The sequence below is a fragment of the Stegostoma tigrinum genome, chromosome 29 (genome assembly GCF_030684315.1).
Source record: "Stegostoma tigrinum isolate sSteTig4 chromosome 29, sSteTig4.hap1, whole genome shotgun sequence".
Taxonomy (NCBI): domain Eukaryota; kingdom Metazoa; phylum Chordata; class Chondrichthyes; order Orectolobiformes; family Stegostomatidae; genus Stegostoma; species Stegostoma tigrinum.
Window position 1 is genome coordinate 37,648,861 of NC_081382.1, and position 15,368 is coordinate 37,664,228.

The 15,368-nt window shown below is 43.2% G+C and overlaps 1 protein-coding gene across 6 annotated transcripts in view; it reads left to right on the forward strand.

The window, feature by feature from the left end:
- kcnt1b (potassium sodium-activated channel subfamily T member 1b) overlaps window positions 1-15,368 on the forward strand; it is a 406,769-nt gene that overhangs the window by 276,182 nt on the left and 115,219 nt on the right. For all 6 annotated transcript variants that reach the window (XM_048559135.2, XM_048559137.2, XM_048559136.2 and 3 more), the window contains 2 exons: window positions 3,623-3,803; window positions 11,822-11,986. In XM_048559135.2, the coding sequence (XP_048415092.1) occupies window positions 3,623-3,803; window positions 11,822-11,986 (346 nt within the window). The remainder of the gene's footprint in view (window positions 1-3,622; window positions 3,804-11,821; window positions 11,987-15,368) is intronic.

Consider the following 15,368-nt stretch of genomic DNA (forward strand, 5'->3'; position numbering starts at 1 on the left):
CAGACAGAATTCAGACCATACCACATGACCTCCATTAGTCACTCATTTTATAGCGAACTGAAAGGTTAGTCCCCCGAAACACGCCGATCTTGTAAGACCTCACATTTGTAGCATTTACTAATTTGGTCCCGGAAGCATAAGCTACTTTTTTTTGGCTGATTTACCAGAATTTCCCCGCGTCACCAGCTCCCTTGTGTAACTTTTGTTCTACAAGTCCAGATGTTGACCATCGATATCCAAGTGATGTGAGAATGTGCTGCGTCTGAAGGAAAATGCAACAAATCAATAGCTCATGATTTTGACCCTAGTGGTCCCTGAAAGTATGGAACAATTTAGAGAAATTGTACTGCAGCACATTACAATTATACACTCTACAGCTTAATAATAGATTTTCCATAATTTAAGTGGATGCGGGTGCAATTGGGATGCAGAAAGTGATGATTAACTCAGCTTTTAAAACTCTGTGTTCGAGGCAGAGTACTCCAAATGATACCAATCTATGAAACAATTCAACAGCTTGATGAAGTGATAATATAAATTCCTCTTGCTGACATTTTCTTTACACTGAATGGAAAAGTTTTAAGACAACTGGAGAAACTTTTGGGTTTGTTGCTCAAGGATTTTGTAGTGCTGATGCAATGTTCTTATTTTAGGTGATAAAGGAAAAGTGGTTGTATCTTTTTTGATAGGAACATAGAAAATAGGAACAGGAACATGCCATTTGGCCCCTTGGAGCCTGAAGCCTGTTCCACTGTTCAATATGATCATGGCTGCTCATCCAACTCAGCCCCGTTCCCACTTTCTTCTCATGGCCTTTAGCCCTAAGAATTAGACTGAACTCCTTCTTGAAATAATATTTCGACCTCAACCACTTTCTGTGGCAGAGACTTCTACAGAGTAGAATTTTATATTAGCTATGATAGCAGCAGGTGTGGAGTTCGAGGTCAGATATTCTTGAGCGCATTGAGTTACATGTCTTTGAATGTGAAAGAGGTGCATTTTCTTGCCTTCCTTTCAAATAAGTTGTTAACTCTGGATCTAATCTACTTGTTACATTTGCTTTCTTAAAGATTCTAATTGTACTATACTTCAAATGATGCTGACTAACATTTCTCTCACAACTAACAATACCATAGATCAGAATTAAGATGTGAGCTGCTGCTGTGTTATGACTGTTGGAGAATGGTTGCTGTGTTTATCTATATTGCAATTGTTACTGTACACCTCTTGGAGACAGAAAGAGAGACATTTTGTCAAAAGTGATGAGGTGCTGTGTAAATACAAGTAGGAAGATTTACCTTGAATAGAACTGCCTGTCATTTTCCAACCGATGTGCGTCATTTCAGCTTCTAAGGAAACCTTTATAGAACAGAACATTAATTACTGTGAGATTGCTGGTGATGTGTGTTTTTTTGTAATGTGGCAGTATAATATCGTGGGAAATTTGTAGGTGTTGGTAATTGTGTGGTTGCTACTCATTTCAGAATCCTTAATGTATTTCATATCATGCCAAATGGCTTGCCTTGACTATAAATTCTCCATAATTGTCATAACACTGATTTTGATAGTCCCTAATTGGAATTTCAGCTTTCTACATTTCTACATTTACATATGTGCTTTATAGAACGATAAGCCTATTTTTGGTGAATCAGAGCACTTCTTCAAAGTTATGTGCTCTCAATAGTTTGCTTTTATTTTACTTTCATACTAGGAAGTGCCAGTAATTGTATCTTCAAATGCATTTGGGGGTAGGATATGCTTGCCTTGTAAGATTCTGCGGAATCTCCAGGTCAAGAATTTACCAATTAATACACTTTACAGTATGTCTCCTTATACTGGAGATGCAAAATGAAATAGTAAATGTCTTTGTCAAAATGAGTCAATAACTTCAAATTTATTCATTGGGAATGCTGAATGTACAGTTAAAAGGTCAGACAATTGTCAATATGGGGAAACTCATGATTGAACACCGGATTGAGTGTCTAATGTGGTCTTTGCTTATCTCAAGGGTTCTCCATGGTTGTATTAGAAGTAGCTTTGGGAAAGATACAGATGGGAGTGTGTTATCAATCATTTGAGCTCATTTCGAACACACTTGGAAAGGTGTATCAATAGGATTGGTGTTCAAATAGTTTTTAAAAAAGAGGTGTCTTGTATGTGGACAATACAGTCAATAACCTTGGGACATCTTAAACCTTTTCATTCAATTAAACCCCTTTGGAGTGTAGTCACTGTTGTAATATAGGAAACACAGTAGCCAAACTGCAGCCAGCAAACTCTCAGTAAACAGGATTACGATAATGATCAAATAATCAGAGTTTTAATTTTCAGTGAGATTCACTGATAATTGGTGCAATTCATGGCACAGTTGATCATACTTCTGTTTATAGAATATGATTGGCAGGAAGAAGATTATCCAACAGACTCAAGACATTCATAGTATGTCTAGCAATCATAATCAGATTTTATTGGTTAGTGAAGCTAAGCAGTAAGACCCAGCAGATCTTTATTCAGATGACGGAACACACCTCAGGGATGACAATTCACAACTGGTCAATGATTGCATTGTTCCCGCTACGTACACAGTATACAAGTAAGGTCATGTAATGTTACTTGATTAAGGAAAACAATACCTGTCTGGGACATGAGCTCAAATCCCAATATGGCAGCTTGATCATAGTTAATGACGTCAATCTGGAATGGTAACATTAGTATTGGTGACCATGATTTATTCTCCTCGGGCATCCTTGTGAATGGCTGCCTTATTGGACTACTGCAGCCCCTGTGCTATAAACATTGCAACATAGAAAGTAGGAACAAAAGTTTTGACCCTTCGAGCCTGCTCCATCATTCAGTAGGATCATGGCAGATCATTCAACCCGGTTCCCACTTTCATCCCATACCCTATGATCCTCTTAGCTCTAAGAACTGTGAACTAGGAATATCCACTGTGTTTTTAGGAAGAGAGTTCCATGAAATGCATCTTATTCAGAAATGGCTCAGAATTCAGAGATGGTTCATCATACCGAAGCAAAAATGTTAATGCAGATGCTGCCAAACCTGCTGAGTATTTCCAACAATTTCTGTTTTATTAAAGCGTCACATCCAGTTTTCTCAAGGGCAGTGAAGGGTGGACAATAAATGCAGGCTTTATATACCACAACCTATCAATGAATAATAAAGAAAAGGCTAGTTCATTGTTTTATTGGGATAATATGGGATTTGTACAAAATAAAGCCCTGCTTTGATTCCGAGCCAGTTGCAAGCCAACGCATCTGAGGCAGAGTGATATCTTATGGTTAACAGCCTCCTATGCTAACACCCATCATAATCAGGTCAGTCACTGTACCTGGGAAATCTAAATGTGGATTTTGGGTCTGAACATGGCACGGCTCAGACTGTGCATCATGCAGCAATGCCTCCTGAACTCCCTGTCCAATTCTATATACACTGAATGGTCAGGTGGGGAGCGTGGGGCAGCATTTCAGGTTGTTGTACAACAGTTTACAGGAAAGGTGAAGCAAAAAAGGCAGAAAATGTTAAAATCAACTCGGACGTTCAGAGGGTAACAGTAGTGATTTGTTGAAATATTGACCTTTAATTGCTCCATTCAACACTACAGGACGTGTGGAATCCAGCACTTGGAGAGAGCAGGAGGCAACCTCAGCCTTTTCAAATCCCTCTACTTTTGCATCGTCACCTTCTCTACTGTTGGATATGGCGACGTGACTCCTCGGATCTGGCTTTCGCAACTCCTTGTTGTCATAATGATTTGTGTTGCTTTAGTCGTATTGCCTCTCCAGGTATGTAACAAGACAGGCCAATGGGACATTCTTGCAAGCTTGCTGTTAATCTGTTTGCTGACATTATCAGTACAAAGTTCTCCTGAACGGCGATAAATTGCTCCATGTTATGAACCATTTTTTAACAGAGAGGATGGAGTTTCCCTCTGCCTGCACTCCGTAAATGCTCCTGAGGAGCCAAAGTACAGTAACCATAGCCTCACTCTCTCATTAGAGAGAGACAGCTGGTGCTGGTTTAACCTAAGGGGCAACATGCCTCAGACCAGGGGAGAGGTTCAGAAGGACAGTCCTTCATGGTAACCACAGCCAGTGCGGGAATTGAACCCGCACTGATGGCATCATTCTGCATTGCCAACCAGTAGTTCAGCCAATGGTTAATAAGTGTGTACAGGGGGTGTAATTCAATTTTGGCTGGGCATGACTTAAACTGGTTTTCTATTGCTTTGCTCTTCTATCCCCCTTTCTATTGAACTGAATCCAATGGGATACATAGTGTAAGACCAAACCCCTGCCATTGTTTTGTGTCCCCTGGTAAAATGTAGTTTATCTTTTTTGAGGCTTCTAAGGCTTTTTATTTCTACTCCTCTTCCCTTCGTTTGAACAATAGCCATTTATTAATGAGATGGGTTAGCAATTCAACCTGTCAGAAATTTAACAGGGGTGTTCTTTCAGACGTCAAGCTGTTGCTGAGACACTATACGGTATACCAACGTAACATGCACATCTCGCTCTCACACCTCTTCTTGACTGACATTGTGGGCTGTCACATCAGGAAATTCTATGGCTTGGAAAGATGGAAAGGGTACTGTTGAAGTTATACTATGTACAGTTTTGGTCTCCTTACTTGACAAAGGATATACTGGCACTGGAGGGATTGTGGAGGAGGTTCGCTAGGTTGATTCCAGAGTTGAGACGGTTGACTTATGAGGTGAGATTGAGTAGACTGGGACTATACTCTTTGGAATTTAGAAGAATGAGGAGGGATCTTATAGAAACGTGTAAAATTATGAAGGGAATAGCTAAGATAGAACCATGGAGGTTGTTTCCACTGGCCAATAAAACTCAAACTAGGCGGCATAGCCTTAAACTTAGATCTAGGACTGAGTTGAGGAGGAACGCCTTCATCCAAAGTGTTGTGAATCTGTGGAATTCACTACCCAGTGAAGCAGCTGAGGCTACCTCTTTGTGTGTTTTTAAGGCAAAGATAGATTGACTTTTGAACAGTGGAGGGATTACAGGCAATGGTGAGGGGACATGTCCATGAAAAGATCAGCCATGATCTTATTGAATAGTGGAACGGGCTTAAGGGGCCAGATGGCCTAGTTCTCCTATTTCTTGTATTGACAGTACTGCAGCTGTTTTTCAGATGCAAAATGAACGCCTGAGCATTGGGTGTGGTGAGGAATATTGTCGCATTGTCATTATATATTGGATGTTTTGTACCCACAGGTTAGTAAAGGCAGAGTGGACCTATCCAGAGTCTGTGCCTGGAGTGGGCGATAGACCCATTGATTAGGCAAATATGGAGGCAGGATGTGTAGCAGAGCTCATCCTGGCTCCATTGCATTGCTGAAAGCTCCCCCCTTCCTTCCGCTGCCCACCGTCCTCTCCAATACCCATCTCCTGATCACCTCCCCCGTCACTGGAAGGTCAGGGTAGAAGACAGTCAACCAATATTGTAACTTTCCTCCCTGGCAAACTGTTTGGGCATGTCCAGCAGGTGTCGACACTGCTCTGGTTTCTTGGAATTGAAGCTGAAGATCCAGCACTGAGTGAGCCTTGAGACTACATGCTCCTGCATGGGATTTCCATAGAATCCCTAAAGCGTGGAAACAGGCCCTTCGGCCCAACAAGTCCACACCAACGCTCAGAGCATCCAACCCAGACCCATTCCCCAAACCCACCTAAGCTACACATCCCTAAACGCTATGGGGCAATTTAGCATGGCCAGTCCACCTAACCTGCACATCTTTGGACTGCGAGGGGAGACCGGAGCACCTGGAGGAAACCCACGCAGACACAGGGAGAACATGCAAACTCCACACAGACAGTTGCCCGAGGGAGATATGAACCTGGGCCCCTGGTGTTGTGAGGCAGCAGTGCTAACCACCGAGCAAATGTGCCACCTTAGTATAGTACAGGTCAATTTCTTGGCTCTAATGTAGTGCATTACCATTGACCCTCTTCCACATCTGCAGCGGACATCTTCGAACCTCAGAAAGCTATCCCCAGCGAAGCTCCTGGAAATCCCTGCAAATTCAATGGCAGGGCAGATGCTGCAAAATCAGTGCCCTCTCTCAGATCAACATTCCCAGCATTGAGGCACTGGTTACTATTGATTAGCTGCATTGGCTCATTCACATTGTCTGCATGCCTGACACAAAGCTTCCAAAACAAGCTCTGTACTCCAAACCCTGCCACAGCAAGTGGTTACCAAGAGGCAAAGGAAGAACTTCAAGGATGTCATACTCATGAAAGGTCTCTGACCTATTAATTAAAACTCACAGTTTACAGCAACTGGTGATGAGAAATAAACTGGCTGTTTCCAGGCCTGGGATGCTTTTTGCAGCAGAGAGAAACAGCTGCTTTCCTTTCAGAGGTTCGATGACTTCTCCCTCAAACATTCACATCTGAACGGGTTCCTGGGACCCAGTCAACATTTCACAGACTAATCATAAGAATATAAGGACTTGGAGCAGGAGTAGGCATTTCAGCATCCCCAAGCTTGCTGGCTAATCTCAAGTCAATCCCATCTCCACGTTCTTGCCCGCTCTTCATAACCCTTCAACCCATCACTAATTCAAAACCTGTTTATCTCCTCCTCAAATTTACTCAATGTCCCACCTTCCACAAGACTCTGGGATAGTGAATTCCACAGATTCACAACCCTTTGAGAGAAGCAATTTCTCCTCATCTCTGTTTTCAGTGTGACATCTTTTATCCTATGACCTCTTGTTCTAAAGTGCTCTACATGAAGAAACATCCTTTCTATGGCTACTTCATCAGCCCCACAGTGCCAGCGAAATCTCCATTTCCACACAGCCTTGGCTGTAGCTTGTCAGTAGCTAGGCTTTTCCCACTGCTTGAGCCAACAGCTGTGTAAACAACATTTTATTTTTATTCATTACCAGGACGAGGGCATCACTGTCTAGGCCAGCATTTAGTGCCCATCCCTAATTTCCCAGAGTCTAGCCTGAAACGTCAGCTTTTCTGCTCCTAAGATGCTGCTTGGCCTGCTGTGTTCAACCAGCTCCAAACTTTGTTATCTCAACCACATTGCTGTAGGTCTGGAGACAAATGTTGTCCAGACCAGGAAAGGATGGCAGTTTCCTTCCTTAAGGAACATGAGTGAACCAGATGGGTTTTTCCAACAATCGGCAATGGATTCACAGTCATCATTCGATTCTTAATTCCAGATATTTATTGGATTCAAATTCTACCATCTGCTGCGGTGAGATTTGAACCCACGTCCCCAGAATGTTACCTGGGCCTGCTCCTGCCCCACCGAACTCATCTCCACCTATCTGGACTCCATTTTCTCCCCTTTGGTCCAGGAACTCCCCACCTACGTCCGTGACACCACCCACGCCCTCCACCTCCTCCAGGACTTCCAATTCCCTGGCCCGCAACACCTCATATTCACCATGAACGTCCAGTCCCTGTACACCTGCATTCCGCATGGAGATGGCCTCAAGGCCCTCCGCTTCTTCCTGTCCCGCAGGCCCGACCAGTCCCCCTCCACCGACACTCTCATCCGCCTAGCTGAACTCGTCCTCACACTCAACAACTTCTCTTTTGACTCCTCCCACTTCCTACAGACTAAGGGGGTGGCCATGGGCACCCGCATGGGCCCCAGCTATGCCTGCCTCTTTGTAGGTTACGTGGAACAGTCCCTCTTCCGCACCTACACAGGCCCCAAACCCCACATCTTCCTCCGGTACATTGATGACTGTATCGGCGCCGCCTCTTGCTCCCCAGAGGAGCTCTAACAGTTCATCCACTTCACCAACACCTTCCACCCCAACCTCAAGTTCACCTGGGCCGTCTCCAACACATCCCTCACTTTCCTGGACCTCTCAGTCTCCATCTCAGGCAACCAGCTTGTAACTGATGTCCATTTCAAGCCCACCGACTCCCACAGCTACCTAGAATACACCTCCTCGCACCCACCCTCCTGCAAAAATTCCATCCCCTATTCCCAATTCCTCCGCCTCCGCCACATCTGCTCCCACGATAAGGCATTCCACTCCTGCACATCCCAGATGTCCAAGTTCTTTAAGGACCGCAACTTTCCCCCCACAGTGATCGAGAACGCCCTTGACTGCGTCTCCCGTATCTCCCGCAACACATCCCTCACACCCCGCCCCCGCCACAACCGCCCCAAGAGGATCCCCCTCGTTCTCACACACCACCCTACCAACCTCCGGATACAACGCATCATCCTCCGACACTTCCGCCATTTACAATCCGACCCCACCACTCAAAACATTTTTCCATCCCCACCCCTGTCTGCTTTCCGGAGAGACCACTCTCTCCGTGACTCCCTTGTTCGCTCCACACTGCCCTCCAACCCCGCCACACCCGGCACCTTCCCCTGCAACCGCAGGAAATGCTACACTTGCCCCCACACCTCCTCCCTCACCCCTATCCCAGGCCCCAAGATGACATTCCACATTAAGCAGAGGGTCACCTGCACATCTGCCAATGTGGTATACTGCATCCACTGTACCCAGTGCGGCTTCCTCTACATTGGGGAAACCAAACGGAGGCTTGGGGACCACTTTGCAGAACACCTCCTCTCAGTTCGCAACAAACAACTGCACCTCCCAGTCGCAAACCATTTCCACTCCCCCTCCCATTCTCTAGATGACATGTCCATCATGGGCCTCCTGCACTGCCACAATGATGCCACCCGAAGGTTGCAGGAACAGCAACTCATATTCCGCCTGGGAACCCTGCAGCCATATGGTATCAATGTGGACTTCACCAGTTTCAAAATCTCCTCTTCCCCTACTGCATCCCTAAACCAGCCCAGTACGTCCCCTCCCCCCACTGCACCACACAACCAGCCCAGCTCCTCCCCCCCACGCACTGCATCCCAAAACCAGTCCAACCTGTCTCTGCCTCCCTAACCGGTTCTTCCTCTCACCCATCCCTTCCTCCCACCCCAAGCCGCACCCCCATCTCCCTACTAACCTCATCCCACCTCCTTGACCTGTCCGTCTTCCCTGGACTGACCTATCCCCTCCCTACCTCCCCACCTACACTCTCTCCACCTATCTTCTTTACTCTCCATCTTCGGTCCGCCTCCCCCTCTCTCCCTATTTATTCCAGTTCCCTCTCCCCATCCCCCTCTCTGATGAAGGGTCTAGGCCCGAAACGTCAGCTTTTGTGCTCCTGAGATGCTGCTTGGCCTGCTGTGTTCATCCAGCTTCACATTTTATTATCTTGGAATTCTCCAGCATCTGCAGTTCCCATCATCTCTGATACCACTAGGCCATCACCTCCCCACTCACTTACAATGAGTGTCAGGTTACCAGCTTTAAAAATGTGCAGGAATCCTTCAAAGGACCTTGTTTAAGGTAACCCTAACCCTAACCCTAACCCAATAATCCTTGGCTTTAAAAGAGTTCTCTTCTTAATTCAGTATAAAAATATATTTTAAAAACACATGTCTTTAACAGCACCACTTGCCCCACTTGTGGCAGAGTGTGTGAATCAAGCATTGGACAGTTTCACTACTTCAGTAACAACCATTCTGGATTGGAAGAACATTATCATTCACCCTGAGGGAGAGCTTAAGAAGAAGAAACAGACATATTTGTAGTTAACTTAATGTGCCATGAAAAAAAAGCGTGCATTGAAACTGTAGAGCGAGCCAGGAGAAAATCACATGTACAAGTCTACGAACATAGGAATCCAACTGGATAATCTTTATATGTTTTATTTTGCCCTGTGCCAAGTCTCATAATGTATATGAAGAAAATTGCTGTCTCATTGAAGGTACTTAGCAGTCTTTAACAACATAATAAAATCATCAAGGCACAAGTTATCAAAATGATTTTTATTACCACTCTCAACAATTCTATCTAATTGTATTCATTGGATTAATTTCAGTCAAACAAGTCCTAATCCCGAAAGCACTTCACTCCTGTGTTCTGGTAGCCAATACGGAAAACTTTCAAAACCCAACCGAGGCGATGAGAAGGCTGATCTATAATCATGAGTGAGGAATTAACGCACAAATGATAAGCCAAATGATAAGATAAAACACAGAAATTGCAGTTCATCAGTACCAGTACAGGGGTATCTCAGACGGACTCTTCATTTTTTGAAAAGTATGTAAATTAGACATTTCAGCATCTGGCAAGTAATGATGCAAGAAGAAATATTAATTTTTATCTCCCCTGGGTTTGACTGGGGCTCACTTTTGCATAATTATTTTGTTGCTTGAGCTAATACTTTTCTCACAGTTGAATACGCATGAGCAACTCACTCAGTTATTTCAGAGGACATAAAAGTCAACCGTGTTACTGTGGGTCTGGAGTCACACATGGGTCAGACCAGGGAAGGACAATAGATTTCCTCCAAATAAGACCATAAGACACAGGAGCAGAAATTAGACCATTCAGCCCATCGAGTCTGCTCCGCCATTCAATCATGGCTGATAAGTTTCTCATCCCCATTCTCCCACTTTCTCTCCATAAACCTTGATCCCCTTCACAATGAAAAACCTGTCTATTTCTGTCTTAAATGTACTCAATGAGCTGGCCTCCCTAACCTTTTGTGGCAGTGAATTCCATAGATCCACCACTGTATGGCTGAAGAAGTTTTTCCATTTTAAAAAGTCTTCCCTTTACTCTAATGCTATGCCAATGGGACCTAGTCTCTCCTACCAATGGAAACATCTTCCCAACATCTCTACTCTGTCGAGACCACTCAGTATTCTGAAAGTTTCAATTAGATCCTCCCTCATCCTTCTAACCTCCATTGACTGCAGACCCAGAGTGCTCGAACATTCCTCGTATGTTAATCTTTTTCATTCCTGGGACCATTCTTGTGAACCTCCTCTGAACCTGCTCCAGGGCCAATACATCTTTCCTGAGAAATGGGGCCCAAAACTGCGCTCAAGGCTCCAAATGTGGCCTGACCAGAGCCTTGTAGATCCTCAGAAGTACATGGGTATTTGCAACAATCAACATTTCCACAGCCTCAATTACTGATTCAGGTTTTTTTCATTTTAGATTCCAGTCAATTTTTACTTCATTCATTTTGAATTCCCCAGAAGCCAGAAAAGGAAATGAACACATGCTTCTGGACCATTAGTCTAGGACTCCAGGTTGTCAGTCCAGTGATATCATCAGTATGTTCCTATGCCCCACACCACATCTTCTCAATGGCAATTACAGATGGGCAAATTATTAACAATGTACATATCCACTGAATGAATTAAGAAAACAATTCCTTTAACTTCCACTCTAAAATTTAAAACTTCTTGTTACAAAACACTGGAGCAATTATTAATTTCAACAATTTGAAACAGTCCTCCCCATGTCTCACATTTTATAATAACTGTAAGACCCTTTAAAATTTTCATTCAAACAGATGCATAGGTGATGTTAATTAAAGGGGAATAGAAAATAGGAGCAGGACTGGGCCATTCAGCCCTTCAACCTTCTCCATGATTCAATACAATCATGGCTGATCATCCAACTTGGTACCTTGTTCTCCATTTCTCCCCATATCCTTTCATTCCTTTAGCCCTATGAACTCCTTCTCGGAAACATTCAATGCTTTGACCTCAACCACTTTCTGCAGTAGTCAATTCCACAGGTTCACCAATCTCTGGGTGATGAGATTTCTCCTTATCTCAATTCTAAATGGCCCTGTATCCTTCGAGGATGACCCTTTGTCTGACAGAGACTGAACGCCAGAACACACTCATGTCAACTTGGAACTGTGCCAGTTTGTCTTTCAGTTGGTACTGATGAAAGTTACCTTGATCTTCTACCCGTTAGTTTGAAGAACTGGTTTATCTGTGGATGGAGAGACAGAAATCTGGTGGTAATTACAGCCGACACCGAGCGCAGACTGAGAAACACGTTGTATTGTGTGTCAGCTCCTTAAAGATCGACTTGTTGATGGATTTCCTCAATGAATTCTATGCTCACCCCAGGCTTCAGGTAAAAATTGACTAATGACTGTCTTCAGATTTTGCATCACTCTTAGTTTTGCCCAGGACCACAAGACTCACCACTTATATTGACTTGGTATACAATTTGAGCTTTCATTCAGCCCTACTTATACCCATTGACAATTAGTTTATACAGTTGAGGAATGGGAGATAATCACACAACTGTCTAATGTGTCAGAATTGAATTTCTGTCACTGTTATTTAACAGGAAATTATTCTGTACAAGATCAAATGGTTTAATACCACATTAAAACAACATCGAATGTAGATACAGAGACATTAAACATTTGAACGATAAAATCAAGACTTTTTTTAACAGAATTTGTGAAATGCCTTTATATTGCATAACAGAATAACACAATTTAGTTAATCTGGAATATTATTTCCTTTGGTTGGAGGTGCCTTCTTTTTGATAGAGGAGTAAACTGAGATCCCACCTGCCCTGCAGCTGGATGGAAAAGATCCCATGGCACTAATTTGAAGAAAAGCAGGTGATGGTTGAAACAACTCATTTTGTCAAAGCTTTTCATCTTGCGTTCGTCAGAGCATTTCACAAGAATACCAGTGGAAAGGAAACAATATTTTATACTCAACAGGAGTAGGCTGTTAGTTGGCAAGTGGACTTTGATTTTGAGATTGTTGCGATGGAGAATGCACAAGACAACAATAATTGACAGTTGATTGCCAAGTTTTGTTTAAATTTTAAATCAGACTGGGCAAGGTATTGCCCTGATAAATGGACCAGACAATAGCTGTCACCTTTTTTGTTGAGTTAAAACTGACACTGTGTGTGTATAAAACATGACTTCATTTTCCATCATGACTGCATTTTCCATGACACTGCCTCTATCAACTACAGTCCACTTGCCAACAAACAGTACTGTCTTCTCATAAAACATGTATGTTGTTGTCTCCTTATATACATGTTCTTGTGAATTGTCCTGATGTACAACACTGAAAGCTTTGACAAAACTAATCTTTATTTCCAGCAGTACTCAAGTCCTCTTCTACCAGATAACTAAGACCGGGAGAGTTACTCTCACTGTTCTGGCCGAAATGACCCCTCAATCAATACTACAAAAGCTGATTTTGTGGTCATTATTACATTTCTGTTTCTGGAGCCATACTGTGCACCAATTAATTGCCACATTTCCAACATTGTAGCAGTGTCTTGGGTCATCCTATGGTTGTGAGAGGTGATATGTGTATGCAGATCTGACTTTTTTCTTATTGTTCATGAATGATATTGGGGAGCCATCAATAGAAAATGAATGCTTACCCCTGGGTCAGTCTTACAGAGTTGACAATTGTGTCAACTCTGTGCTCTCTACCCAGGGGTATAGATTCTGCCTGTGAATCAAGGTTCACACAGTGATAGGTCATTAAAATGTATATGACCAACTTTACATCCATTAATATTTGGAAATTGGCTCTACAGATTGTGTTTTGATAAGCCAATTCTAAGGAGATTGTAACATTTTAATTTTTTTAAACGGATGCCATTAGTCAAGAATCACAGAAGTGTTGAGACACAGAAACAGGCCATTGGGTCCATCATGCCTGTTTTGCCTTTTCAAATGAGTGTCGTTACCTTGTGCCAATTTCCTGCGTTTTCATTTTTATCCAAATAAAATCACCCAATGCTCTCTTGAATTGCACCTACCTCCACCATATTTCCAGGTAGTGCATTTCAGAGCCTGAGTATTCACTGCAAAAGTTTTTTTTCTCGCATGAACCTTGCTAATTTTGCTCATCACTTTAAAAGTCCCCTCAGAGCCCATGTCAATGCTTCAATGGACAGCTGAGAGAAAAGATTGAGGGATTAGCCCTCATGGGATTAATGCTATATCATTGTACTGAATGATAACCTCCATTGTGAGCCCCTATTCCAAAACCCCAGTGCACACATAGAGAGAGACAAACAATGCTGCATGTTACTGCGGAGTGATCCCTCTACAGACTACATGGGGGATTAATCCATTTAAATGAGGAGGCTATTAACTTTACTCGAAGATTCTGCGTTTGTTAATTAAGCAATAAATATATAATTACTATGTTAACTGTTATCGTATTACAGTCACTGTGGCTCCATGAATATAGTACACATCTTCACACCTATCCCTGTCTTAGCCTCACACTGTTTCAGAGATAGTAGGAACTGCAGACGCTGGAGAATCTGAGATAACGAAGTGTAGAGCTGGATGAACGCAGATGGCCAAGCAGCTTCAAAGGAGCAGGAAGGCTGACATTTTGGGCCTAGACCTTCCTTCAGAAGATTTCAAGAAGGGTCTAGGTCCAAAACATCAGCCTTCCTGCTCCTCTGATGCTGCTTGGCCTGCTGTGTTCATCCAGCTCCACACCTTGTTATCTTAGCCTCACACTGGATTGGTTTATCCGTTCAGTAACCTGCATATAGTTTCCTTCCTGTATTAAGTTCTTCACCAAGAAATTAAAAGGGAGAAGACTTGTTGCAACTCTGTGTGCTTTTGAAGAGCCCGATGAAGTGTATTTGTGGACTATTAACTTGTCCTGCTGCTAATTGAAAGAAGGAAGCCCTACAAGATTACCCAAATCTGTGATTAAACCCTCAGCTGGTTATAAACTACTTGAATCAAACTGTAATATCTCAGCACACCGTTGGGTTCACAACCTTGTAATCTCTCCCGGGTGTCCTGCCTCAGAGACTCCAAGAATCCAGTTGGAATTTCAAGGAGCAAATATCACTGTCATGTCCCAAACTAAACAGTCACTCCATCAGTGCTCTATTCAATAATAGTACAAGATTGACATTGAGGCTATTTCAGGTTTTCTCCTCATATAAATATAGAGAAGTCTTTTGAAGGATATATATTTGAGTACAGATTGATACAATGTGTGGGCAGAAAGGGAGGGGAAAATGTACAGTTGCTCTTCATAGAGCGAAATCTATCATCAGGGTCAGTCCAGAAACAAGCAACTGGCTGTTCTGATAATCGCAGCCATTATAATTATTTGAAAAGAATACGGAGGGCGAGAAGTTTAAACAGATAGGGTGTGTAGATTGGAATTTTGCTATCATTGAAAGCAATCTTTGATTTCCACAAGAAGGTGAGAATAAGACAAAGCAGTTTGGCCATCGCTGGCTGAGCCAGTGTTCATTACCCATCCCTAATTGCTCAGGGGGCAGTTAGGAGCCAACCACATTGTGCGGGCCTGGAGTCACATTAGGCCAGACCACGTAAAGATGGCAGTTACCTTCCCTAAAGGACATTAGTGAAGCAGGGCCTTCAACTCTGCCCAACTGGCTTATGTTAAGGACTTGTACAGATTAGTTTCAGCTTCCTTGTGCCTTGTTTCAAGGCTAACATTCCTTCCTTGCCCCATTTGTTTGG